General features: G+C 43.5%; 1 protein-coding gene across 1 annotated transcript in view; it reads left to right on the plus strand.

The window, feature by feature from the left end:
- The window catches only part of LOC110516620 (FH1/FH2 domain-containing protein 1), a 160,194-nt gene that overhangs the window by 122,180 nt on the left and 10,431 nt on the right, over positions 1-27,583 (plus strand). The window contains 10 exon segments of the mRNA XM_036981678.1: positions 4,341-4,484; positions 4,864-5,081; positions 7,774-8,523; positions 8,982-9,137; positions 10,478-10,660; positions 12,075-12,194; positions 16,322-16,483; positions 18,523-18,713; positions 19,445-19,637; positions 20,686-20,866. Of these exon segments, the coding sequence (XP_036837573.1) occupies positions 4,341-4,484; positions 4,864-5,081; positions 7,774-8,523; positions 8,982-9,137; positions 10,478-10,660; positions 12,075-12,194; positions 16,322-16,483; positions 18,523-18,713; positions 19,445-19,637; positions 20,686-20,866 (2,298 nt within the window).

The following is a 27,583-nucleotide window of genomic DNA, read 5'->3' on the forward strand; positions in this document are numbered from 1 at the left end:
TTTTCCTGACCAACTCCAAGGCCCTCTGATAATACTAGTTTTCCTGACCAACTCCAAGGCCCTCTGATAATACTAGTTTTCCTGACCAACTCCAAGGCCCTCTGGTAATACTAGTTCTGTGCCATTGACATTTTTGAGAGACTTTACAGGGTTTGATAAGTGCTGCTTTGCAGTTTGAGAAAGACGACCAATAACTCATTTGATGATTTGCTTAAAACAAAGTGCATTATATTTCATAAGAACGGCCCACATTTGATCAACTTTAACAGCTAAAGTTTTTGTGCCAAATAACTGAAATTTGAACATCACCAAATCCTTAAATGTCATTAGATGTGAGATGAAGTAGGTTATTGTGTCTCTTTAATGAAACACTCTGATGTCGGCACTAGATCTCAAAGCATCACTGATTCCCTGCTGAGCTTAAACCTTTTGGAAACGGCAACTTCATTTTCTTATCCATACAAACACATCTCAAGTGTCAGTGTGCTGTTCAGGAGCGATATACACTGCTCAAAAAAATAAAGGGAGCACTTAAACAACACAATATAACTCCAAGTCAATCACACTTCTGTGAAATCAAACTGTCCACTCAGGAAGCAACACTGATTGACAATAAATTTCACATGCTGTTGTGCAAATGGAATAGACAACAGGTGGAAATTTATAGGCAATTAGCAAGACACCCCCAATAAAGGAGTGGTTCTGCAGGTGATGACCACAGACCACTTCTCAGTTCCTACGCTTCCTGGCTGATGTTTTAGTCACTTTTGAATGCTGGCGGTGCTTTCACTCTAGTGGTAGCATGAGACGGAGTCTACAACCCACACAAGTGGCTCAGGTAGTGCAGCTCATCCAGGATGGCACATCAATGCGAGCTGTGGCAAGAAGGTTTGCTGTGTCTGTCAGCGTAGTGTCCAGAGCATGGAGGTGCTACCAGGAGACAGGCCAGTACATCAGGAGACGTGGAGGAGGCCGTAGGAGGGCAACAACCCAGCAGCAGGACCGCTACCTCCGCCTTTGTGCAAGGAGGAGCACTGCCAGAGCCCTGCAAAATGACCTCCAGCAGGCCACAAATGTGCATGTGTCTGCTCAAACGGTCAGAAACAGATTCCATGAGGGTGGTATGAGGGCCCGACGTCCACAGGTGGGGGTTGTGCTTACAGCCCAACACCGTGCAGGACGTTTTTCATTTGCCAGAGAACACAAGTTTGGCAAATTCACCACTGGCGCCCTGTGCTCTTCACAGATGAAAGCAGGTTCACACTGAGCACATGTGACAGACGTGACAGTCTGGAGACGCCGTGGAGAACGTTCTGCTGCCTGCTACATCCTCCATGACCGGTTTGGCGGTGGGTCAGTCATGGTGTGGGGTGGCATTTCTTTGGGGGGGGCGCACAGCCCTCCATGTGCTCGACAGAGGTAGCCTGACTGCCATTAGGTACTGAGATGAGATCCTCAGAACACTTGTGAGACCATATGCTGGTGCGGTTGGCCCTGGGTTCCTCATAATGCAAGACACTGCTAGACCTCATGTGGCTGGAGTGTGTCAGCAATTCCTGCAAGAGGAAGGCATTGATGCTATGGACTGGCCCGCCCGTTCCCCAGACCTGAATCCAATTGAGCACATCTGGGACATCATGTCTCGCTCCATCCACCAACGGCATGTTGCAGCACAGACTGTCCAGGAGTTGGCGGATGCTTTAGTCCAGGTCTGGGAGGAGATCCCTCAGGAGACCATCCGCCACCTCATCAGGAGCATGCCCAGGCGTTGTAGGAAGGTCATACAGGCACGTGGAGGCCACACACACTACTGAGCCTCATTTTGACTTGTTTTAAGGACATTACATCAAAGTTGGATCAGCCTGTAGTGTGGTTTTCCACTTTAATTTTGAGTGTGACTCCAAATCCAGACCTCCATGGGTTGATAAATGTGATTTCCATTGATAATTTTTGTGTGATTATGTTGTCAGCACATTCAACTATGGAAAGAAAAAAGTATTTAATAAAAATGTTTCATTCATTCAGATCTAGGATGTGTTATTTTAGTGTTCCCTTTATTTTTTTGAGCAGTGTATTATGGGGGACACCTCTACATTATCACACTTCCTCCAGTGATATATTATGGGGACACCTCTACATTATCACACTTCCTCCAGTGATATATTATGGGGACACCTCTACATTATCACACTTCCTCCAGTGATATATTATGGGGACACCTCTACATTATCACACTTCCTCCAGTGATATATTATGGGGACACCTCTACATTATCACACTTCCTCCAGTGGGATATTATGGGGACACCTCTACATTATCACACTTCCTCCAGTGGGATATTATGGGGGACACCTCTACATTATCACACTTCCTCCAGTGATATATTATGGGGGACACCTCTACATTATCACACATCCTCCAGTGATATATTATGGGGACACCTCTACATTATCACACTTCCTCCAGTGATATATTATGGGGACACCTCTACATTATCACACATCCTCCAGTGATATATATTATGGGGACACCTCTACATTATCACACATCCTCCAGTGATATATTATGGGGACACCTCTACATTATCACACTTCCTCCAGTGATATATTATGGGGACACCTCTACATTATCACACTTCCTCCAGTGATATATTATGGGGACACCTCTACATTATCACACTTCCTCCAGTGGGATATTATGGGGACACCTCTACATTATCACACTTCCTCCAGTGGGATATTATGGGGACACCTCTACATTATCACACTTCCTCCAGTGGGATATTATGGGGGACACCTCTACATTATCACACTTCCTCCAGTGATATATTATGGGGACACCTCTACATTATCACACTTCCTCCAGTGATATATATTATGGGGGACACCTCTACATTATCACACTTCAGTGATATATTATGGGGACACCTCTACATTATCACACTTCCTCCAGTGATATATTATGGGGACACCTCTACATTATCACACATCCTCCAGTGATATATATTATGGGGACACCTCTACATTATCACACATCCTCCAGTGATATATTATGGGGACACCTCTACATTATCACACTTCAGTGATATATTATGCGGACACCTCTACATTATCACACTTCAGTGATATATTATGGGGACCCCTCTACATTATCACACTTCAGTGATATATTATGGGGACACCCCTACATTATCACACTTCAGTGATATATTATGGGGACACCTTTACATTATCACTATCATTATCATTACCTCTCTCTCTCGCCAGTCTCTCTCTCTCTCTCTCACCTCTCTCTCTTGCCTCTCTCTCTCTCGCCTCTCTCTCTCTCTCGTCTCTCTCTCGCCACTGTCTCTCGCCTCTCACCTCTCTCTCTCCACTCTCTCTCTCTCTCTCTCTCTTTCTCCACTCTCTCTTTCTCCTCTCTCTCTCTCGTTCTCCACTCTCTCTTTCTCCACTCTCTCTCTCTCTCGCCACTCTCTCTCTCTCTCTCTGTCTCTCTCTCTCTCTCTCTCTCGCCACGCTCTCTCTCTCCACTCTCTCTCTCTCTCGCCACTCTCTCTCTCTCTCTCTGTCTCTCTCTCTCTCTCTCTCGCCACGCTCTCTCTCTCCACTCTCTCTCGCTCTCTTTCTCCTCTCTCGCTCTCTTTCTCCACTCTCTCTCTCTCTCGCCACTCTCTCTCTGTCTCTCTCGGTCTCTCTCTCCACTCTCTCTCGCTCTCTCCACTCTCTCTCGCTCTCTCTCTCGCCATGCTCTCTCTCTCGCCACGCTCTCTCTCTCTCTCGCCACGCTCTCTCTCTCTCTCGCCACGCTCTCTCTCTCTCTCGCCACGCTCTCTCTCTCTCTCGCCACGCTCTCTCTCTCTCGCCACGCTCTCTCTCTCTCGCCACGCTCTCTCTCTCGCCACGCTCTCTCTCTCGCCACGCTCTCTCTTTCGCCTCGCTCTCTCTCTCTTTCGCCTCGCGCTCTCTCTTTCGCCTCGCTCTCTCTCTTTCGCCTCGCTCTCTCTCTCTCTCTCTCTCTCGTGTGTCTCCTCTCTCTCTCTCGCCACTCTCTCTCTCTCTCGTGTGTCTCCTCTCTCTCTCTCGCCACTCTCTCTCTCTCTCGTGTGTCTCCTCTCTCTCTCTTTTTACACACATGCATTCAGACAAGTGAAAAGACTTTGGCAGAGGGCCTTTCACATTGAAGTTGAATGTGAGTCTGGGGGGGTCATTTCTCTGAAGTACGTTATGCTCTGCCAGTAACATTCCAAATGGAAATTCACTCATACATTATTTAAAATGTAGTTGATTCAGTTGTGAATGTTTTTAGTTATTGTTTTGTGTGTGTGTGTGTGTCAACAGCCCCGTTCCAGGCCAGCGGTGCAGAAACGGGGCCCCAGCCAGAGCTCCACACAGGGGGGCAGGTCTCAGGAGAGACTGGCCCCATCCAGAGAACCATGGAGCAGCCTGACCCAGCAGACACCCAGGCGACCCATAATGATCCAGGCAAGAGATTAACATCCAACCCTCCTCTGAAATCTTCTGCCCCTTCCCCCTCTGCCCCTTCCTCCTCTGCCCCTTCCTCCTCTGCCCCTTCCTCCTCTGCCCCTTCCCCCTCTGCCCCTTCCTCTTCTGCCCATTCCTCTTCTGCCCCTTCCTCTTCTGCCCCTTCCTCCTCTGCCCCTTCCTCCTCTGACCCTTCCCCCTCTGACCCTTCCCCCTCTGACCCTTCCAGGCAGTTAACCCACTGTTCCTAGGCCGTCATTGAAAATAATAATTTGTTCTTAACTGACTTGCCTAGTTAAATAAAGGTTAAATATATATATAAATATATATATCTGTAATGCTATGTGTGTGAATATGCTGATCCCGTCCTGCCCTGTAGGTGTAAGTGTCCAACAGAAAAACCTCTCCAACGAGAAGAAGTTCGTGCTGAACATGCTCTACGCCAATAACTCCTCGGGGTCTTCAGGGGAGCGGCCGTCAGGCACCAACCCTGACCCCAACCTCAACCCCGAGGAGAGCCTCTCCGGAGAGCCAGAGGACCACAGAGGGCTGGGCAGGGCTGGTAGCAGTGTGAAGGAACGTCTATCTAGCCTCAAGGTAGGAATTCATTACTGTCTTTTTTTTTATATCAATGTTCTAACTTTATTGAACAGAGAGAGGAGGACAGTGGGGATCTGTTCTGACTTTATTGAACAGATAGAGGATGACAGTGGGGATCTGTTCTGACTTTATTGAACAGATAGAGGAAGACAGTGGGGATCTGTTCTGACTTTATTGAACATATATAGAGGGGAAGACAGTGGGGATCTGTTCTGACTTTATTGAACAGAGAGAGGAAGACAGTGGGGATCTGTTCTGACTTTATTGAACAGATAGAGGATGACAGTGGGGATCTGTTCTGACTTTATTGAACCGATAGAGGGAGGATGACAGTGGGGATCTGTTCTGACTTTATTGAACAGATAGAGAGAGGAAGACAGTGGGGATCTGTTCTGACTTTATTGAACAGATAGAGGAAGACAGTGGGGATCTGTTCTGACTTTATTGAACAGATAGAGGAAGACAGTGGGGATCTGTTCTGACTTTATTGAACAGATAGAGGATGACAGTGGGGATCTGTTCTGACTTTATTGAACCGATAGAGGGAGGATGACAGTGGGGATCTGTTCTGACTTTATTGAACAGATAGAGAGAGGAAGACAGTGGGGATCTGTTCTGACTTTATTGAACAGATAGAGGAAGACAGTGGGGATCTGTTCTGACTTTATTGAACAGATAGAGGAAGACAGTGGGGATCTGTTCTGACTTTATTGAACAGATAGAGAGAGGAAGACAGTGGGGATCTGTTCTGACTTTATTGAACAGATAGAGGGAGGAAGACAGTGGGGATCTGTTCTGACTTTATTGAACAGATAGAGGAAGACAGTGGGGATCTGTTCTGACTTTATTTAACCGATGGAGGAAGACAGTGGGGATCTGTTCTGACTTTATTGAACAGAGAGAGGAAGACAGTGAGGATCTGTTCTGACTTTATTTAACCGATAGAGGGAGGAAGACAATGGGGATCTGTTCTGACTTTATTGAACAGATAGAGGGAGGAAGACAGTCGGGATCTGTTCTGACTTTATTGAACAGAGAGAGGAAGACAGTGAGGATCTGTTCTGACTTTATTTAACCGATAGAGGGAGGAAGACAGTGGGGATCTGTTCGGACTTTATTTAACCGATCGAGGGAGGAAGACAGTGGGGATCTGACTGTCGTGTCCATGCACACTAGACACATGCTGACTGATCTATAGCAGAGTTAGAGATGAACACATGCTTACTGATCTGTAGCAGAGTTACACAGCTCAACACATGCTGACTGATCTATAGCAGAGTTATACAGCTCAACACATGCTGACTGATCTATAGCAGAGTTACACAGCTGAACACATGCTGACTGATCTATAGCAGAGTTACACAGCTGAACACATGCTGACTGATCTATAGCAGAGTTAGAGATGAACACATGCTGACTGATCTATAGCATAGTTAGAGATGAACACATGCTGACTGATCTATAGCAGAGTTAGAGAGATGAACACATGCTGACTGATCTATAGCAGAGTTAGAGATGAACACATGCTGACTGATCTATAGCAGAGTTAGAAATGAACACATGCTGACTGATCTATAGCAGAGTTACACAGCTGAACACATGCTGACTGATATATAGCAGAGTTAAAGAGATGAACACATGCTGACTGATCTATAGCAGAGTTAGAGAGATGAACACATGCTGACTGATCTATAGCAGAGTTAGAGATGAACACATGCTGACTGATCTATAGCATAGTTAGAGATGAACACATGCTGACTGATCTATAGCAGAGTTAAACAGTTGAACACATGCTGACTGATATATAGCAGAGTTAAACAGCTGAACACATGCTGACTGATCTATAGCAGAGTTACACAGCTGAACACATGCTGACTGATCTGTAGCGGAGTTACACAGCTGAACACATGCTGACTGATCTATAGCAGAGTTAAATATGAACACATACTGACTGATCTATAGCAGAGTTAGAGATGAACACATGCAGACTGATCTATAGCAGAGTTACACAGCTGAACACATGCTGACTGATCTATAGCAGAGTTAAACAGCTGAACACATGCTGACTGATCTATAGCAGAGTTAAACAGCTGAACACATGCTGACTGATCTATAGCAGAGTTACACAGCTGAACACATGCTGACTGATAATTAGCAGAGTTACACAGCTGAACACATGCTGACTGATCTATAGCAGAGTTAGAGATGAACACATGCTGACTGATCTATAGCAGAGTTAGAGAGATGAACACATGCTGACTGATCTATAGCAGAGTTAAAGAGATGAACACATGCTGACTGATCTATAGCAGAGTTAAAGAGATGAACACATGCTGACTGATCTATAGCAGAGTTACACAGCTGAACACATGCTGACTGATCATTAGCAGAGTTACACAGATGAACACATGCTGACTGATCTATAGCAGAGTTAGAGATGAACACATGCTGACTGATCTATAGCAGAGTTACACAGCTGAACACATGCTGACTGATCTATAGCAGAGTTAGAGATGAACACATGCTGACTGATCTATAGCAGAGTTAAAGAGATGAACACATGCTGACTGATCATTAGCAGAGTTACACAGATGAACACATGCTGACTGATCTATAGCAGAGTTAGAGATGAACACATGCTGACTGATCTATAGCAGAGTTGAAATGCATTACTGATCCGTTCCCCCAGGCCCAGCAGGCCCAGCCTCTACCCAGCGAGGACAGCAGTTCCAGGAGGGCAGAGCTGCAGGGTCTGGGTGGCAGTGCCCAGGCGGCGCGGGCCAGGCTGGCAGAGGAGCAGCAGCACAGGCGTGTCCGTCCGCAGTACAGCATCGACGCAGAGACCCACTCCCGAAACCTGGAGAAAACCCAGATGACCCCACTGGCCAGGGACAGACAGACGGACGCCTGGGACCAGCTCCAACCCAGCTCCAAAGCCCTGAAGATTAAAGACCTGGACTTCTCCGACCTCATGGAGGAGGAGGACATAGATGTCCTGGACGTGGACGTCTTTGACGTGGGTGTTGGTCGGCCCGGTGGTGGTGGTGGCATCCCACCTCCTCCTCCACCTATTCCTGGACTAGCCTCCGCTCCTCCTCCTCCTCCTCCTCCTCCTCCCCCCGGGGCTCCGTTTATGAGTATCCCTCCTCCACCTCCTCCCCCACCGGGTGGAGGTCTCTGCTCCCCTCCTCCACCACCTCCTCCTGGAGCTCCCCCTTCTTCCTCCTCCTCCTCTTCCCAGACTCCAGACCCGGCCTTTGCCAAGAAGAGGAAGACGGTCAAGTTGTTCTGGAAGGAACTCAAACAGTCAGACAGTCCCAGGAAGTGTAAATTCGGACGCGGGACGGTGTGGGCGTCCCTGGATAAGGTCACCGTGGATACGGCCAAGCTGGAACACCTGTTTGAGTCCAAGGCCAAGGAGCTACCCGTGGCTCTAAAGGTGAGGCATTACATCAGCTCGGAAATCAAAAGATCAGATTCCATGTGTTTTTGTTGCTGTTTACACATGAAGGAAAATATCAGATAATTGGCAAAAGATGTAAATTGGACTGTCTGTGTAAACCATGTTAAGCTGTCTCAAGTATTTCAAACCAGGAATGAAGTAAAATTAATATTAACTCTTATCTCTGTTGGTGAAATGACTGGTGACTTGACTGGTGACTTGACTGATGACTTGACTGGTGACTTGACTGGTGACTTGACTGGTGACTTGACTGGTGACTTGACAGGTGAATTGACTGGTGAATTGACTGGTGAATTGACTGGTGAATTGACTGGTGAATTGACTGGTGAATTGACTGGTGAATTGACTGGTGACTTGACTGGTGGCTTGACTGGTGACTTGACTGGTGAATTGACCGGTGAATTGAATCTTTTCTATGTTGTTTGTCCCTGCAGAAAGGATCAGAAGTGAAGAAAGCAGAGATTCTGGTGTTGGACTCTAAGAGGAGTAACAGCATCAACATCGGCATGACCGTACTACCAGCTGTCCACGTCATCAAGACCGCCATCCTCAACTTTGACGAGTTCGCCATCAACAAGGAGGGCATCGAGGTGATACTGTCTTTCTACCACCGGGTGGCGCTGTTACCATTTAGAATCACTGTTGAATAGGATCTGTAGGTGCTGTTTACACCAGGACCAGTGCACTCTGACATTGAACATCGGTGACCTGCGAAGGGTTCAGGAGGAGAAGTACACTATTTCTCTAGTGTGGTTGAATTAATGTTTACTGTCAACGATGTATACCTGAACATCTCTCTGTTAGCACCTTCTTTTGTGTTATAACAACATGTCTACTACTCACACTTTCTTAGTCCTCTGATTTTCCTTTCACTGTGGTACAAATCCATGCCTCCAGTCCTCTGTTCCAGTCATCCCCCTCTCTCTTCTCCCTCTAGAAACACCATGCCTCTAGTCCTCTGTTCGTCATCCCTCTCTCTCTCTTCTCCCTCTAGAAACACCATGCCTCTAGTCCTCTGTTCCAGTCATCCCTCTCTCTTCTCCCTCTAGAAACACCATGCCTCCAGTCCTCTGTTCCAGTCATCCCCCTGTCTCTCTTCTCCCTCTAGAAACACCATGCCTCTAGTCCTCTGTTCCAGTCATCCCCCTCTCTCTTCTCACTCTAGAAACACCATGCCTCTAGTCCTCTGTTCCAGTCATCCCCCTCTCTCTCTTCTCCCTCTAGAAACACCATGCCTCTAGTCCTCTGTTCCAGTCATCCCCCTCTCTCTCTTCTCCCTCTAGAAACACCATGCCTCTAGTCCTCTGTTCCAGTCATCCCCCTGTCTCTCTCTTCTCCCTCTAGAAACACCATGCCTCTAGTCCTCTGTTCCAGTCATCCCTCTCTCTCTCTTCTCCCTCTAGAAACACCATGCCTCTAGTCCTCTGTTCCAGTCATCCCCCTCTCTCTCTCTTCCTCCTCTAGAAACACCATGCCTCTAGTCCTCTGTTCCAGTCATCCCCCTCTCTCTCTCTTCCTCCTCTAGAAACACCATGCCTCCAGTCCTCTATTCCAGTCATCCCCCTCTCTCTCTTCTCCCTCTAGAAACACCATGCCTCTAGTCCTCTGTTCCAGTCATCCCTCTCTCTCTTCTCCCTCTAGAAACACCATGCCTCCAGTCCTCTGTTCCAGTCATCCCCCTCTCTCTCTCTCTCCCCCCTCTAGAAACACCATGCCTCCAGTCCTCTGTTCCAGTCATCCCCCTCTCTCTCTCTCTCCCCCCTCTAGAAACACCATGCCTCCAGTCCTCTGTTCCAGTCATCCCCCTCTCTCTCTTCCCCCTCTAGAAACACCATGCCTCTAGTCCTCTGTTCGTCATCCCTGTCTCTCTCTTCCCCCTCTAGAAACATCATGCCTCCTCCTCTAACTCCAGTCATCTGTTGTCTTGTAGAAAATCCTGACGATGACTCCTTCGGAGGAGGAGAAGCAGAAGATCCAGGAGGCTCAGCTGGCCAATCCGGACGTCCCCCTGGGCTCAGCAGAACAGTTCCTCCTCACCCTGTCCTCCATCAGCGGCCTCAGCGCTCGACTACAGCTCTGGGCCTTCAAACTCAACTATGAAACCCTGGAGAAGGTAGGATCAGAGAGGGGGGGTACTCAGCGCTCGACTACAGCTCTGGGCCTTCAAACTCAACTATGAAACCCTGGAGAAGGTAGGATCAGAGGGGGGGGGGGGGCTTCTAGCCTTTGATGCAGTCTGTTCTGCTAGGACCAGGCTAGTGTTCTGCTCTCATTATGGAATAGTTCTCGTGCCTCCTGCAGAAACTGATCTAGGACCAGGCTAGTGTTCTGCTCTCATTATGGAATAGTCCTCGTGCCTCCTGCAGAAACTGATCTAGGACCAGGCTAGTGTTCTGCTCTCATTATGGAATAGTCCTCATGCCTCCTGCAGAAACTGATCTAGGACCAGGCTAGTGTTCTGCTCTCACTATGAAATAGTCCTCGTACCTCCTGCAGAAACTGATCTAAGACCAGGCTAGTGTTCTGCTCTCATTATGGAATAGTTCTCCTGCAGAAACTGATCTAGGACCAGGCTAGTGTTCTGCTAGTCTCATTATGGAATAGTTCTCCTGCAGAAACTGATCTAGGACCAGGCTAGTGTTCTGCTAGTCTCATTATGGAATAGTTCTCCTGCAGAAACTGATCTAGGACCAGGCTAGTGTTCTGCAAGTCTCATTATGGAATAGTTCTCGTGCCTCCTGCAGAAACTGATCTAGGACCAGGCTAGTGTTCTGCTAGTCTCATTATGGAATAGTTCTCGTGCCTCCTGCAGAAACTGATCTAGGACCAGGCTAGTGTTCTGCTAGTCTCATTATGGAATAGTTCTCGTGCAGAAACTGATCTAGGACCAGGCTAGTGTTCTGCTAGTCTCATTATGGAATAGTTATCCTGCAGAAACTGATCTAGGACCAGGCTAGTGTTCTGCTAGTCTCATTATGGAATAGATCTCGTGCCTCCTGCAGAAACTGATCTAGGACCAGGCTAGTGTTCTGCTAGTCTCATTATGGAATAGTTCTCCTGCAGAAACTGATCTAGGACCAGGCTAGTGTTTTGCTAATAGCTGAGCCTCTCTCCCCCCCTGAATGTTGTTCCTCTCTTCGTCTCTGTAAAGGAGATAGCTGAGCCTCTCTTCATCTCTGTACAGGAGATAGCTGAGCCTCTCTCCCCCCCTGAATGTTGTTCCTCTCTTCATCTCTGTACAGGAGATAGCTGAGCCTCTCTCCTCCCTGAATGTTGTTCCTCTCTTCGTCTCTGTACAGGAGATAGCTGAGCCTCTCTCCCCCCTGAATGTTGTTCCTCTCTTCGTCTCTGTACAGGAGATAGCTGAGCCTCTCTCCCCCCTGAATGTCGTCCCTCTCATCGTTTCTGTACAGGAGATAGCTGAGCCTCTCTCCCCCCTGAATGTCGTCCCTCTCATCGTCTCTGTACAGGAGATAGCGGAGCCTCTCTCCCCCCTGAATGTTGTTCCTCTCTTCGTCTCTGTACAGGAGATAGCGGAGCCTCTCTTCGACCTGAAACTAGGCATGGAGCAGCTCGCCAAAAACAAAACCTTTAAGCGTATCCTAGCAACGCTTTTGGCCATTGGAAACTTCCTCAACAGTACCAGTGTAAGTGTGTTCTTCCTGTCTGCGTCCCAAACCCTGTTTCCTGTATAGGGCACTACTGTTGACCAGGGCCCATAGGGCTGTATAGTGCACTACTGTTGACCAAGGCCCATAGGGCTGTATAGGGCACTACTGTTGACCAGGGCCCATAGGGCTGAATAGGGCACTACTGTTGACCAGGGCCCATAGGGCTGTATAGTGCACTACTGTTGACCAGGGCCCATAGGGCTGTATAGGGCACTACTGTTGACCAGGGCCCATAGGGCTGAATAGGGCACTACTGTTGACCAGGGCCCATAGGGCTGTATAGGGCACTACTGTTGACCAGGGCCCATAGGGCTGTATAGTGCACTACTGTTGACCAAGGCCCATAGGGCTGTATAGGGCACTACTGTTGACCAGGGCCCATAGGGCTGTATAGGGCACTACTGTTGACCAGGGCCCATAGGGCTGTATAGTGCACTACTGTTGACCAAGGCCCATAGGGCTGTATAGGGCACTACTGTTGACCAGGGCCCATAGGGCTGAATAGGGCACTACTGTTGACCAGGGCCCATAGGGCTGTATAGTGCACTACTGTTGACCAGGGCCCATAGGGCTGTATAGTGCACTACTGTTGACCAGGGCCCATAGGGCTGTATAGTGCACTACTGTTGACCAGGGCCCATAGGGCTGAATAGGGCACTACTGTTGACCAGGGCCCATAGGGCTGTATAGGGCACTACTGTTGACCAGGGCCCATAGGGCTGTATAGGGCACTACTGTTGACCAGGGCCCATAGGGCTGTATAGTGCACTACTGTTGACCAGGGCCCATAGGGCTGTATAGGGCACTACTGTTGACCAGGGCCCATAGGGCTGTATAGGGCACTACTGTTGACCAGGGCCCATAGGGCTGTATAGGGCACTACTGTTGACCAGGGCCCATAGGGCTGTATAGGGCACTACTGTTGACCAGGGCCCATAGGGCTGTATAGGGCACTACTGTTGACCAGGGCCCATAGGGCTGTATAGGGCACTACTGTTGACCAGGGCCCATAGGGCTGTATAGTGCATTAGGACTGTAAAGGCCCTGTATCGTACAACAATGTAAAAATATCAGTGGACTAGCAGCGTGCATGAACCCGCCCACCTGAGGAGCTGTCTTTTTCAGACATCTACTTCCTGTGTTTGAGGCACAAATTATTTTCTTTATTTCAACACAAAATATACAAAAATATACCTGATACAATAAAATGTATATATGAGCGCATTTTTTTTAATATTTGACTATAAATTCAATACTTCAATGCCCACCGAAATCCCTCAACTCCGTTCAGTATGTGTCTGTACCAATTTGATTTGCTTATAATTCTGTCTGTTGGATTATAAACATTGTAAAAGTTTTTAAACCCTTTTTTCTAAAAACGATTCCAATGACTGAAGGGATTAGATTGAACCAACTGATAATAGGTGAACTACGTGCTGTCTGGAGCAGAGGGCGTAATGTCTTGGTACACATCACCTGTCTGGAGCAGAGGGCGTCACCTGTCTGGAGCAGAGGGCTTAATGTCTTGGTACACATCACCTGTCTGGAGCAGAGGGCTTAATGTCTTGGTACACATCACCTGTCTGGAGCAGAGGGCTTAATGTCTTGGTACACATCACCTGTCTGGAGCAGAGGGCTTAATGTCTTGGTACACATCACCTGTCTGGAGCAGAGGGCTTAATGTCTTGGTACACATCACCTGTCTGGAGCAGAGGGCTTAATGTCTTGGTACACATCACCTGTCTGGAGCAGAGGGCTTAATGTCTTGGTACACATCACCTGTCTGGAGCAGAGGGCTTAATGTCTTGGTACACATCACCTGTCTGGAGCAGAGGGCTTAATGTCTTGGTACACATCACCTGTCTGGAGCAGAGGGCTTAATGTCTTGGTACACATCACCTGTCTGGAGCAGAGAGATTAATGTCTTGGTACACATCACCTGTCTGGAGCAGAGAGCTTAATGTATTGGTACACATCACCTGTCTGGAGCAGAGGGCTTAATGTCTTGGTACACATCACCTGTCTGGAGCAGAGAGATTAATGTCTTGGTACACATCACCTGTCTGGAGCAGAGAGCTTAATGTCTTGGTACACATCACCTGTCTGGAGCAGAGAGATTAATGTCTTGGTACACATCACCTGTCTGGAGCAGAGGGCTTAATGTCTTGGTACACATCACCTGTCTGGAGCAGAGGGCTTAATGTCTTGGTACACATCACCTGTCTGGAGCAGAGGGCTTAATGTCTTGGTACACATCACCTGTCTGGAGCAGAGGGCTTAATGTCTTGGTACACATCACCTGTCTGGAGCAGAGAGCTTAATGTCTTGGTACACATCACCTGTCTGGAGCAGAGGGCTTAATGTCTTGGTACACATCACCTGTCTGGAGCAGAGGGCTTAATGTCTTGGTACACATCACCTGTCTGGAGCAGAGGGCTTAATGTCTTGGTACACATCACCTGTCTGGAGCAGAGGGCTTAATGTCTTGGTACACATCACCTGTCTGGAGCAGAGGGCTTAATGTCTTGGTACACATCACCTGTCTGGAGCAGAGGGCTTAATGTCTTGGTACACATCACCTGTCTGGAGCAGAGAGATTAATGTCTTGGTACACATCACCTGTCTGGAGCAGAGAGCTTAATGTATTGGTACACATCACCTGTCTGGAGCAGAGGGCTTAATGTCTTGGTACACATCACCTGTCTGGAGCAGAGAGATTAATGTCTTGGTACACATCACCTGTCTGGAGCAGAGAGCTTAATGTCTTGGTACACATCACCTGTCTGGAGCAGAGAGATTAATGTCTTGGTACACATCACCTGTCTGGAGCAGAGGGCTTAATGTCTTGGTACACATCACCTGTCTGGAGCAGAGGGCTTAATGTCTTGGTACACATCACCTGTCTGGAGCAGAGGGCTTAATGTCTTGGTACACATCACCTGTCTGGAGCAGAGGGCTTAATGTCTTGGTACACATCACCTGTCTGGAGCAGAGAGCTTAATGTCTTGGTACACATCACCTGTCTGGAGCAGAGGGATTCATGTCTTGGTACACATCACCTGTCTGGAGCAGAGAGCTTAATGTCTTGGTACACATCACCTGTCTGGAGCAGAGGGATTCATGTCTTGGTACACATCACCTGTCTGGAGCAGAGGGCTTAATGTCTTGGTACACATCACCTGTCTGGAGCAGAGGGATTCATGTCTTGGTACACATCACCTGTCTGGAGCAGAGGGCTTAATGTCTTGGTACACATCACCTGTCTGGAGCAGAGAGATTAATGTCTTGGTACACATCACCTGTCTGGAGCAGAGAGATTCATGTCTTGGTACACATCACCTGTCTGGAGCAGAGAGATTAATGTCTTGGTACACATCACCTGTCTGGAGCAGAGGGATTAATGTCTTGGTACACATCACCTGTCTGGCTTCACAAGGACTTGGTTGAGCTGATGAGAAGATGTTTATCCTAAAGCAGGAAGCAGGAAACAGTTCAGTAGGGTATATTTACTGTTTATTGTTAGATGGGTTGATTGCTGTAGTTTTGACTCTAATGTAGTTTACTGTCATATCACCTGCCTGCCTCTCTCTGTCTGATTTTCTGTCTGTACGTGTCTCTCTCTCTCTCCCTCTCTCTCTCTCTCTCTGTCTCTCTCCCTCTCTCTCTCTCTCTCTCTCTGTCTCTCTCTCTCTCTCTCTCTCTCTCTGTCTCTCTCTGTCTCTCTCTCTCTCTGTCCCCCTCTCTCTCTGTCCCCCTCTCTCTCTGTCCCCCTCTCTCTCTGTCCCCCTCTCTCGGTCCCCCTCTCTCGGTCCCCCTCTCTCGGTCCCCCTCTCTCGGTCCCCCTCTCTCGGTCCCCCTCTCTCGGTCCCCCTCTATCTGTCTCTCTGTCCCCCCCTCTGTCTCTCTCTCTGTCCCCCTCTCTCTGTCCCCCTCTCTCTGTCCCCCTCTCTCTGTCCCCCTCTCTCTGCCCCCCACTCTCTGTCTCTCTGCCCCCCACTCTCTGCCCCCCACTCTCTGCCCCCCTCTCTCTGTCCCCCTCTCTCTGTCTCTCTGTCCCCCACTCTGTCTCTCTCTCTCTGCCCCCCCTCTCTGTCTCTCTGCAGGCTAAAGGTTTTGAGCTGAACTACTTGGAGAAGGTAACTGAGGTGAAGGATACGGTCCACAGACAGTCTCTACTCCATCACACCTGCAACTTCCTGGTGGACAACTACACCGACACCTCAGACGTCTACTCCGAGATCCCCTCCATCACACGCTCTGCTAGAGTAAGTCTCCCTATAGAGGGGGGGCCTGGGTAAAAGTAGTGACATCACACGCTCTGCTAGAGTAAGTCTCCCTATAGAGGGGGGGCCTGGGTAAAAGTAGTGACATCACACGCTCTGCTAGAGTAAGTCTCCCTATAGGGAGGGGGGGGGGGTACCCTGGATAGAAGTAGTGCTCTAGAAAAATCAATGACTCTGCTTCGTCTCTCCCCCACACACACAGATTCATGGGATTTAAATATAGTTTGATCTAGTTTAATTAGAACAGGCTTCTTTGGGTAGTAGGTTCTATGAAGCAGACCTTACAGTGAAATGCTGAATACAACAGGTGTAGTAGACCTCACAGTGAAATGCTGAATACAACAGGTGTAGTAGACCTCACAGTGAAATGCTGAATACAACAGGTGTAGTAGACCTCACAGTGAAATGCTGAATACAACAGGTGTAGTAGACCTCACAGTGAAATGCTGAATACAACAGGTGTAGTAGACCTGACAGTGAAATGCTGAATACAACAGGTGTAGTAGACCTTACAGTGAAATGCTGAATACAACAGGTGTAGTAGACCTCACAGTGAAATGCTGAATACAACAGGTGTAGTAGACCTCACAGTGAAATGCTGAATACAACAGGTGTAGTAGACCTCACAGTGAACTGCTGAATACAACAGGTGTAGTAGACCTCACAGTGAAATGATGAATACAACAGGTGTAGTAGACCTTACAGTGAAATGCTGAATACAACAGGTGTAGTAGACCTTACAGTGAAATGCTGAATACAACAGGTGTAGTAGACCTTACAGTGAAATGCTGAATACAACAGGTGTAGTAGACCTCACAGTGAACTGCTGAATACAACATGTGTAGTAGACCTCACAGTGAAATGATGAATACAACAGGTGTAGTAGACCTTACAGTGAAATGCTGAATACAACAGGTGTAGTAGACCTCACAGTGAACTGCTGAATACAACAGGTGTAGTAGACCTCACAGTGAACTGCTGAATACAACAGGTGTAGTAGACCTCACAGTGAAATGCTGAATACAACAGGTGTAGTAGACCTTACAGTGAAATGATGAATACAACAGGTGTAGTAGACCTCACAGTGAAATGATGAATACAACAGGTGTAGTAGACCTTACAGTGAAATGCTGAATACAACAGGTGTAGTAGACCTTACAGTGAAATGCTGAATACAACAGGTGTAGTAGACCTCACAGTGAAATGATGAATACAACAGGTGTAGTAGACCTTACAGTGAAATGCTGAATACAACAGGTGTAGTAGACATTACAGTGAAATGCTGAATACAACAGGTGTAGTAGACCTCACAGTGAAATGCTGAATACAACAGGTGTAGTAGACCTTACAGTGAAATGCTGAATACAACAGGTGTAGTAGACCTTACAGTGAAATGCTGAATACAACAGGTGTAGTAGACATTACAGTGAACTGCTGAATACAACAGGTGTAGTAGACCTCACAGTGAAATGCTGAATACAACAGGTGTAGTAGACCTCACAGTGAAATGCTGAATACAACAGGTGTAGGAGACCTCACAGTGAAATGTTTACTTACAAGCCCTTAACCAACAATGCTGTGTAAAAAAATACAGATAAGAAATAAAAGTTACAAGTAATTAAAGAGCAGTAAAATAACAATAGAGACTAGATACAGGGGGGATGTCTAATCCTCATTTGGGCTGTTGGATGGAGGACTAGTCAGACTGATTCCCACAATGGACCTGTTGTGTAAAACCCTGTCTCACACTTTCACACTGTCTGTCCCTCCCTCTGTCTGTCCCTCTGTCTGTCTGTCCCTCCTGTCTTGTCCGGCCGTCCCTGTCTGTCCCTCTGTCTGTCTGTCCCTCTGTCTGTCTGTACCCCTGTCCCTCTGTCTGTCTGTCTGTCCCTCCTGTCTTGTCCGGCCGTCCCTGTCTGTCCCTCTGTCCCTCCCTCCTGTCTTGTCCGGCCATCCCTCTGTCTGTCTGTCTCTGTCTTGTCTCTCTCTCTCTGTCTGTCTCTCCACCTCCATGTCTCCAGGTGGAGTTTGAGCAGCTGTCAGATAGCCTGGTTCAGCTGGAGAGGAAGTGTAAGACATCGTGGGACAATCTAAAGGTGATGTCTAAACACGAGACCAAGGCCCTCCTGAAGAACAGGTTGACAGAGTTCCTTAAAGACTGTACAGAGAGGATCATTATCCTGAAGGTGGTTCACAGACGCATCATCAACAGGTGACTGACACACACCCACACTGGACACACACACACACACACACACACTGGACACACACTGGACACACACACACACACACACACTGGACACACACACACACACACACACACACACTGGGCACGCACACAGGACACGCACACACACACACACACACACACACACACACACACACACACACACACACACACACACACACGTGGGGCCTTTCAGACAAACCACATTCACTGAGACACATAAACAGAAGAGGAATTCTAGTTGAATGATGATGTCATTGCGCCCATGACGGGAAATCATTCCACACTTCTAACTACAACATGAATATCCCCTTACCTTGTAAAACCCCTCTCCCCTCACTCTCTTCTTTCTCTTTTCTCTCTCTCACTCTCTTCTCCCCTCGCTCTTTTATCTTTCTCTCTTCTCTCTCTTCTCTCTCTCCTCTCTCTCACTCTCTTCTCCCCTCGCTCTTTTCTCTTTCTCTCTTCTCTCTCTCTCTTCTCTCTCTCCCTACCTCTCTCTCTTTCTCCCTACCCCTCTCTCTCTCTCCCTACCCCTCTCTCTCTTTCTCTCTCTCCCTACCCCTCTCCCTCTCCCTACCCCTCTCCCTCTCCCTACCCCTCTCTCTCTCTCTACCCCTCTCTCTCTTTCTCTCTCTCCCTACCCCTCCCTCTCTTTCTCTCTCTCTCTCTCCCTACCCCTCCCTCTCTTTCCCTCTCCCTCCCTTCTCTCTCAGGTTCCATTCCTTCCTGCTGTACCTAGGTCAGCCATCCTACTCTGTCCGGGACACTAAGGTGACCCACTTCTGTAAGATTATCAGTGAGTTTTCTCTGGAGTACCGGACCACCAGGGAGAGGGTCCTGACCCAGAAACACAAGCGGGCTACCCACAGAGAACGCACCAAGACCAGGGGAAAGATGATCACTGAGGTGGGTCTGGGGTGTTGGTCTGAGGGTAGAGGGTAAGGCTAGGTCTGGGGGTAGAGGGTAAGGCTAGGTCTGGGGGTAGAGGGTAAGGCTAGGTCTGGGGGTAGAGGGTAAGGCTAGGTCTGGGGGTAGAGTGTAAGGCTAGGTCTGGGGGTAGAGGGTAGGGCTAGGTCTGGGGGTAGAGGGTAGGGCTAGGTCTGGGGGTAGAGGGTAGGGCTAGGTCTGGGGGTAGAGGGTAGGGCTAGGCCTGGGGGTAGAGGGTAGGGCTAGGTCTGGGGGTAGAGGGTAGGGCTAGGTCTGGGGGTAGAGGGTAGGGCTAGGTCTGGGGGTAGAGGGTAGGGCTAGGTCTGGGGGTAGGGCTAGGTCTGGGGGTAGGGCTAGGTCTGGGGGTAGGGCTAGGTCTGGGGGTAGGGCTAGGTCTGGGGGTAGGGCTAGGTCTGGGGGTAGAGGGTAGGTCTGGGGGTAGGGCTAGGTCTGGGGGTAGAGGGTAGGTCTGGGGGTAGAGGGTAGGTCTGGGGGTAGAGGGTAGGTCTGGGGGTAGAGGGTAGGTCTGGGGGTAGAGGGTAGGTCTGGGGGTAGGGCTAGGTCTGGGGGTAGGGCTAGGTCTGGTGATAGAGGGTAGGGATAGGTCTGGGGGTAGAGCTAGGCTGTGGGGATAGGGCTGGGGGGTAGGGCTTAGAGAAGGGCTAGGTTTGGGTCTGGGGGTAGAGCTAGGGGTGTAGAGGCACCTTATGGCTTTATTAAAACCACACTAATGCTTTATTAAACCTGGCTTTATTAAACCACACTAATGCTTTATTAAACCTGGCTTTATTAAACCTGGCTTTATTAAACCTGCCTTCACACATTGACATTTTCTCATTTAAAATGCAAAGTGGATTTCAGAAGTCATTACCCTCCCTCTACATTTCACACCAGTGTCTGAATCCATGCTGCCCCTCCCTCCCTCCCTCCCTCCCTCTCTCCTCCTCTCTCCGTTCCTCTCACTTCCTCTCACTTTCTCCCTTCCTCCTTCTTCCCCCCCCCCCCCCTCTCTCCTCCCCACTCTCAGACAGAGAAGTTCTCGGGGGTGGTGTCTCCCCAGTCCCAGGACAGCCCCTCCCTTGGCTCCAGGCCTACAGAGCCAGATCCAGATCCAGCCCAGGAGGAGCATGACAACATGAAGAACGTGCTCAACACCTCCAGCGGTACCGAACACCAGGGGAACCTGCGCCGCAACCGGGGCTACCGCAGTAAGACACACAGGGATGCAGACACACCAATACACACACCCCCAGCAGGACCTCTGTCTGCTAACATGGTGCTCACTCTGGAATGGGTTGGTATTTCAAGCATAATGAAGAGGAATAAATCCATGCATCCCAGCAGTCTCTGGAGGGAACTATATATATATATATATATATATATATATATATACACACACACACACACTATCGTTCAAAAGTTTGGGGACACTTAGAAATGTCCTTGTTTTTTAAAGAAATCACATTTATTGTCCATTAAAATAACATAAAATTGATCAGAAATACAGTGTTGACATTGTTAATGTTGTAAATGACAATTGTAGCTGGAAACGGCTGATTTTTAATGGAATATCTACATACGCGTTCGGAGGCCCATTATCAGCAACCATCACTCCTGTGTTCCAATGACACGTTGTGTTAGATAATCCAAGTGTATAATTTTAAAAGGTTAATTGATCATTAGAAAACCCTTTTGCAATTATGTTAGAACAGTTGAAAACTGTTGTGCTGATTTAAAGAAGCAATCTAGTTTGATAAACAGACGCCTCACAAGTCCTAAACTGGCCTCCTTTAGACTAGTAGAGTATCTGGAAACTGAATATCTCGTACAACACTGTGTACTACTCCCTTCACAGAACAGCGCAAACTGGCTCTAACCAGAATAGAAAGAGGAGTGGGAGGCCCCGGTGCACAACTTAGCAAGAGGACAAGTACTTTAGAGTGTCTAGTGTCTGAGAAACAGACTTTTCACAAGTCCTCAACTGGCAGCTTCATTAAATAGTACCCACAAAACACCAGTCTCAAGGTCAACAGTGAAGAGGCGACTCCGGGATGCTGGCCTTCTAGGCAGAGTTGCAAAGAAAAAGCCATATCTCAGAACACAGAAGTGGACAGAGGAACTCTTGGATTAGCTAGCATAAATTAATTAGCTTTTTAAAATGATAACCTTGGATTATCTAACACAACGTGCCATTGGAACACAGGAGTGATGGTTGCTGATAATGAGCCTCTGTACGCCTATGTAGATATTCCATTACAAATCTGCCGTTTCCAGCTACAATAGTCATTTACAACATTAACAATGTCTGCACCGTATTTCTAATCATGTGTAATGTTATTTTAATAATGGACAAAAGCCTGCTTTTCTTTCAAAAACAAGGACATTTCTAAGTGACCCCAAACTTTTGAACGGTAGTGTGTGTGTGTGTGTGTGTGTGTGTGTGTGTGTGTGTGTGTGTGTGTGTGTGTGTGTGTGTGTGTGTGTGTGTGTATATATATATTTAGTTCCCTCCAGAGACTGCTGGGATGCATGGATTTATTCCTCTTCATTATGCTTGAAATACCAACTCATTCCAGAGTGAGCACCATGTTAGCAGACATTTACAGTCGTGGCCAACAGTTTTGAGAATGACACAAATATTAATTTCCACAGAGTTTGCTGCTTCAGTGTCGTTAGATATTTTTGTCAGATGTTACTATGTCGTTCCACTTCATGATTGTGTCCCACTTGTTGTTGATTCTTCACAAAAAAATACAGTTTTATATCTTTATGTTTGAAGCCTGAAATGTGGCAAAAGGTCGCAAAGTTCAAGGGGGCCCGAATACTTTCGCAAGGCACTGTATATATTTATTTATACTCCGGACTCCGACATTACTCATCCTGATATTTATATATTTCTTAAATCCATTATTTTACTTTTAGATGTGTGTATTGTTGTGAATTGTTAGATACTACTGCACTGTTGGAGCTAGAAACACAAGCAATTCACAACCTCAATACATCTGTTAAATATATTTATACAACACCAATACATCTGTTAAATATATTTATACATCACCAATACATCTGTTAAATATATTTATACAACACCAATACATCTGTTAAATATATTTATACAACACCAATACATCACCAATACATCTGTTAAATATATTTATACAACACCAATACATCTGTTAAATATATTTATACAACACCAATACATCTGTTAAATATATTTATACAACACCAATACATCTGTTAAATATATTTATACAACACCAATACATCTGTTAAATATATTTATACATCACCAATACAACACCAATACATCTGTTAAATATATTTATACAACACCAATACAACACCAATACATCTGTTAAATATATTTATACATCACCAATACATCTGTTAAATATATTTATACAACACCAATACATCTGTTAAATATATTTATACAACACCAATACAACACCAATACATCTGTTAAATATATTAATACAACACCAATACATCTGTTAAATATATTTATACATCACCAATACATCTGTTAAATATATTTATACATCACCAATACATCTGTTAAATATATTTATACATCACCAATACATCTGTTAAATATATTTATACAACACCAATACAACACCAATACATCTGTTAAATATATTTATACATCACCAATACATCTGTTAAATATATTTATACAACACCAATACATCTGTTAAATATATTTATACAACACCAATACATCTGTTAAATATATTTATACAACACCAATACATCTGTTAAATATATTTATACATCACCAATACATCTGTTAAATATATTTATACATCACCAATACATCTGTTAAATATATTTATACATCACCAATACATCTGTTAAATATATTTATACAACACCAATACATCTGTTAAATATATTTATACATCACCAATACATCTGTTAAATATATTTATACAACACCAATACATCTGTTAAATATATTTATACATCACCAATACAACACCAATACATCTGTTAAATATATTTATACAACACCAATACAACACCAATACATCTGTTAAATATATTTATACATCACCAATACATCTGTTAAATATATTTATACAACACCAATACAACACCAATACATCTGTTAAATATATTTATACAACACCAATACATCTGTTAAATATATTTATACATCACCAATACAACACCAATACATCTGTTAAATATATTTATACAACACCAATACATCTGTTAAATATATTTATACAACACCAATACAACACCAATACATCTGTTAAATATATTTATACATCACCAATACATCTGTTAAATATATTTATACAACACCAATACAACACCAATACATCTGTTAAATATATTTATACAACACCAATACATCTGTTAAATATATTTATACAACACCAATACAACACCAATACATCTGTTAAATATATTTATACAACACCAATACAACACCAATACATCTGTTAAATATATTTATACATCACCAATACAACACCAATACATCTGTTAAATATATTTATACAACACCAATACAACACCAATACAACACCAATACAACACCAATACATCTGTTAAATATATTTATACAACACCAATACATCTGTTAAATATATTTATACATCACCAATACATCTGTTAAATATATTTATACAACACCAATACAACACCAATACATCTGTTAAATATATTTATACAACACCAATACATCTGTTAAATATATTTATACAACACCAATACATCTGTTAAATATATTTATACAACACCAATACATCTGTTAAATATATTTATACAACACCAATACAACACCAATACAACACCAATACAACACCAATACATCTGTTAAATATATTTATACAACACCAATACATCTGTTAAATATATTTATACATCACCAATACATCTGTTAAATATATTTATACAACACCAATACATCACCAATACATCTGTTAAATATATTTATACATCACCAATACATCTGTTAAATATATTTATACAACACCAATACAACACCAATACATCTGTTAAATATATTTATACAACACCAATACATCTGTTAAATATATTTATACATCACCAATACATCTGTTAAATATATTTATACAACACCAATACAACACCAATACATCTGTTAAATATATTTATACAACACCAATACATCTGTTAAATATATTTATACATCACCAATACATCTGTTAAATATATTTATACAACACCAATACAACTGTTAAATATATTTATACAACACCAATACATCTGTTAAATATATTTATACAACACCAATACATCTGTTAAATATATTTATACAACACCAATACATCTGTTAAATATATTTATACAACACCAATACATCTGTTAAAAATATTTATACAACACCAATACATCTGTTAAATATATTTATACATCACCAATACAACACCAATACATCTGTTAAATATATTTATACAACACCAATACATCTGTTAAATATATTTATACAACACCAATACATCTGTTAAATATATTTATACAACACCAATACAACACCAATACATCTGTTAAATATATTTATACAACACCAATACATCTGTTAAATATATTTATACAACACCAATACATCTGTTAAATATATTTATACAACACCAATACAACACCAATACATCTGTTAAATATATTTATACAACACCAATACATCTGTTAAAAATATTTATACAACACCAATACATCTGTTAAATATATTTATACAACACCATTACATCACCAATACATCTGTTAAATATATTTATACAACACCAATACAACACCAATACATCTGTTAAATATATTTATACAACACCAATACATCTGTTAAATATATTTATACAACACCAATACATCTGTTAAATATATTTATACAACACCAATACAACACCAATACATCTGTTAAATATATTTATACATCACCAATACATCTGTTAAATATATTAATACATCACCAATACATCTGTTAAATATATTTATACAACACCAATACATCTGTTAAATATATTTATACATCACCAATACATCTGTTAAATATATTTATACATCACCAATACATCTGTTAAATATATTAATACATCACCAATACATCTGTTAAATATATTTATACAACACCAATACATCACCAATACATCTGTTAAATATATTTATACAACACCAATACAACACCAATACATCTGTTAAATATATTTATACAACACCAATACATCTGTTAAATATATTTATACAACACCAATACATCTGTTAAAAATATTTATACAACACCAATACATCTGTTAAATATATTTATACAACACCAATACATCTGTTAAATATATTTATACAACACCAATACAACACCAATACATCTGTTAAATATATTTATACAACACCAATACATCTGTTAAATATATTTATACAACACCAATACATCTGTTAAATATATTTATACAACACCAATACATCACCAATACATCTGTTAAAAATATTTATACAACACCAATACATCTGTTAAATATATTTATACAACACCATTACATCACCAATACATCTGTTAAATATATTTATACAACACCAATACAACACCAATACATCTGTTAAATATATTTATACAACACCAATACATCTGTTAAATATATTTATACAACACCAATACATCTGTTAAATATATTTATACAACACCAATACAACACCAATACATCTGTTAAATATATTTATACATCACCAATACATCTGTTAAATATATTTATACAACACCAATACAACACCAATACATCTGTTAAATATATTTATACAACACCAATACATCTGTTAAATATATTTATACATCACCAATACATCTGTTAAATATATTTATACAACACCAATACAACACCAATACATCTGTTAAATATATTTATACATCACCAATACATCTGTTAAATATATTTATACAACACCAATACATCTGTTAAATATATTTATACATCACCAATACATCTGTTAAATATATTTATACAACACCAATACATCTGTTAAATATATTTATACATCACCAATACATCTGTTAAATATATTTATACATCACCAATACATCTGTTAAATATATTTATACAACACCAATACATCTGTTAAATATATTTATACATCACCAATACATCTGTTAAATATATTTATACAACACCAATACATCTGTTAAATATATTTATACAACACCAATACATCTGTTAAATATATTTATACATCACCAATACATCTGTTAAATATATTTATACAACACCAATACATCTGTTAAATATATTTATACATCACCAATACATCTGTTAAATATATTCATACAACACCAATACATCTGTTAAATATATTTATACAACACCAATACATCACCAATACATCTGTTAAATATATTTATACATCACCAATACATCTGTTAAATATATTTATACAACACCAATACATCTGTTAAATATATTTATACATCACCAATACATCTGTTAAATATATTTATACAACACCAATACAACACCAATACATCTGTTAAATATGTTTATACAACACCAATACATCTGTTAAATATATTTATACATCACCAATACATCACCAATACATCTGTTAAATATATTTATACAACACCAATACATCACCAATACATCTGTTAAATATATTTATACATCACCAATACATCTTTTAAATATATTTATACATCACCAATACATCACCAATACATCTGTTAAATATATTTATACAACACCAATACATCACCAATACATCTGTTAAATATATTTATACATCACCAATACATCTGTTAAATATATTTATACAACACCAATACATCTGTTAAATATATTTATACAACACCAATACATCTGTTAAATATATTTATACATCACCAATACATCTGTTAAATATATTTATACAACACCAATACAACACCAATACATCTGTTAAATATATTTATACAACACCAATACATC

This window comes from Oncorhynchus mykiss, chromosome 6 (assembly GCF_013265735.2).
Source record: "Oncorhynchus mykiss isolate Arlee chromosome 6, USDA_OmykA_1.1, whole genome shotgun sequence".
Lineage (NCBI taxonomy): Eukaryota > Metazoa > Chordata > Actinopteri > Salmoniformes > Salmonidae > Oncorhynchus > Oncorhynchus mykiss.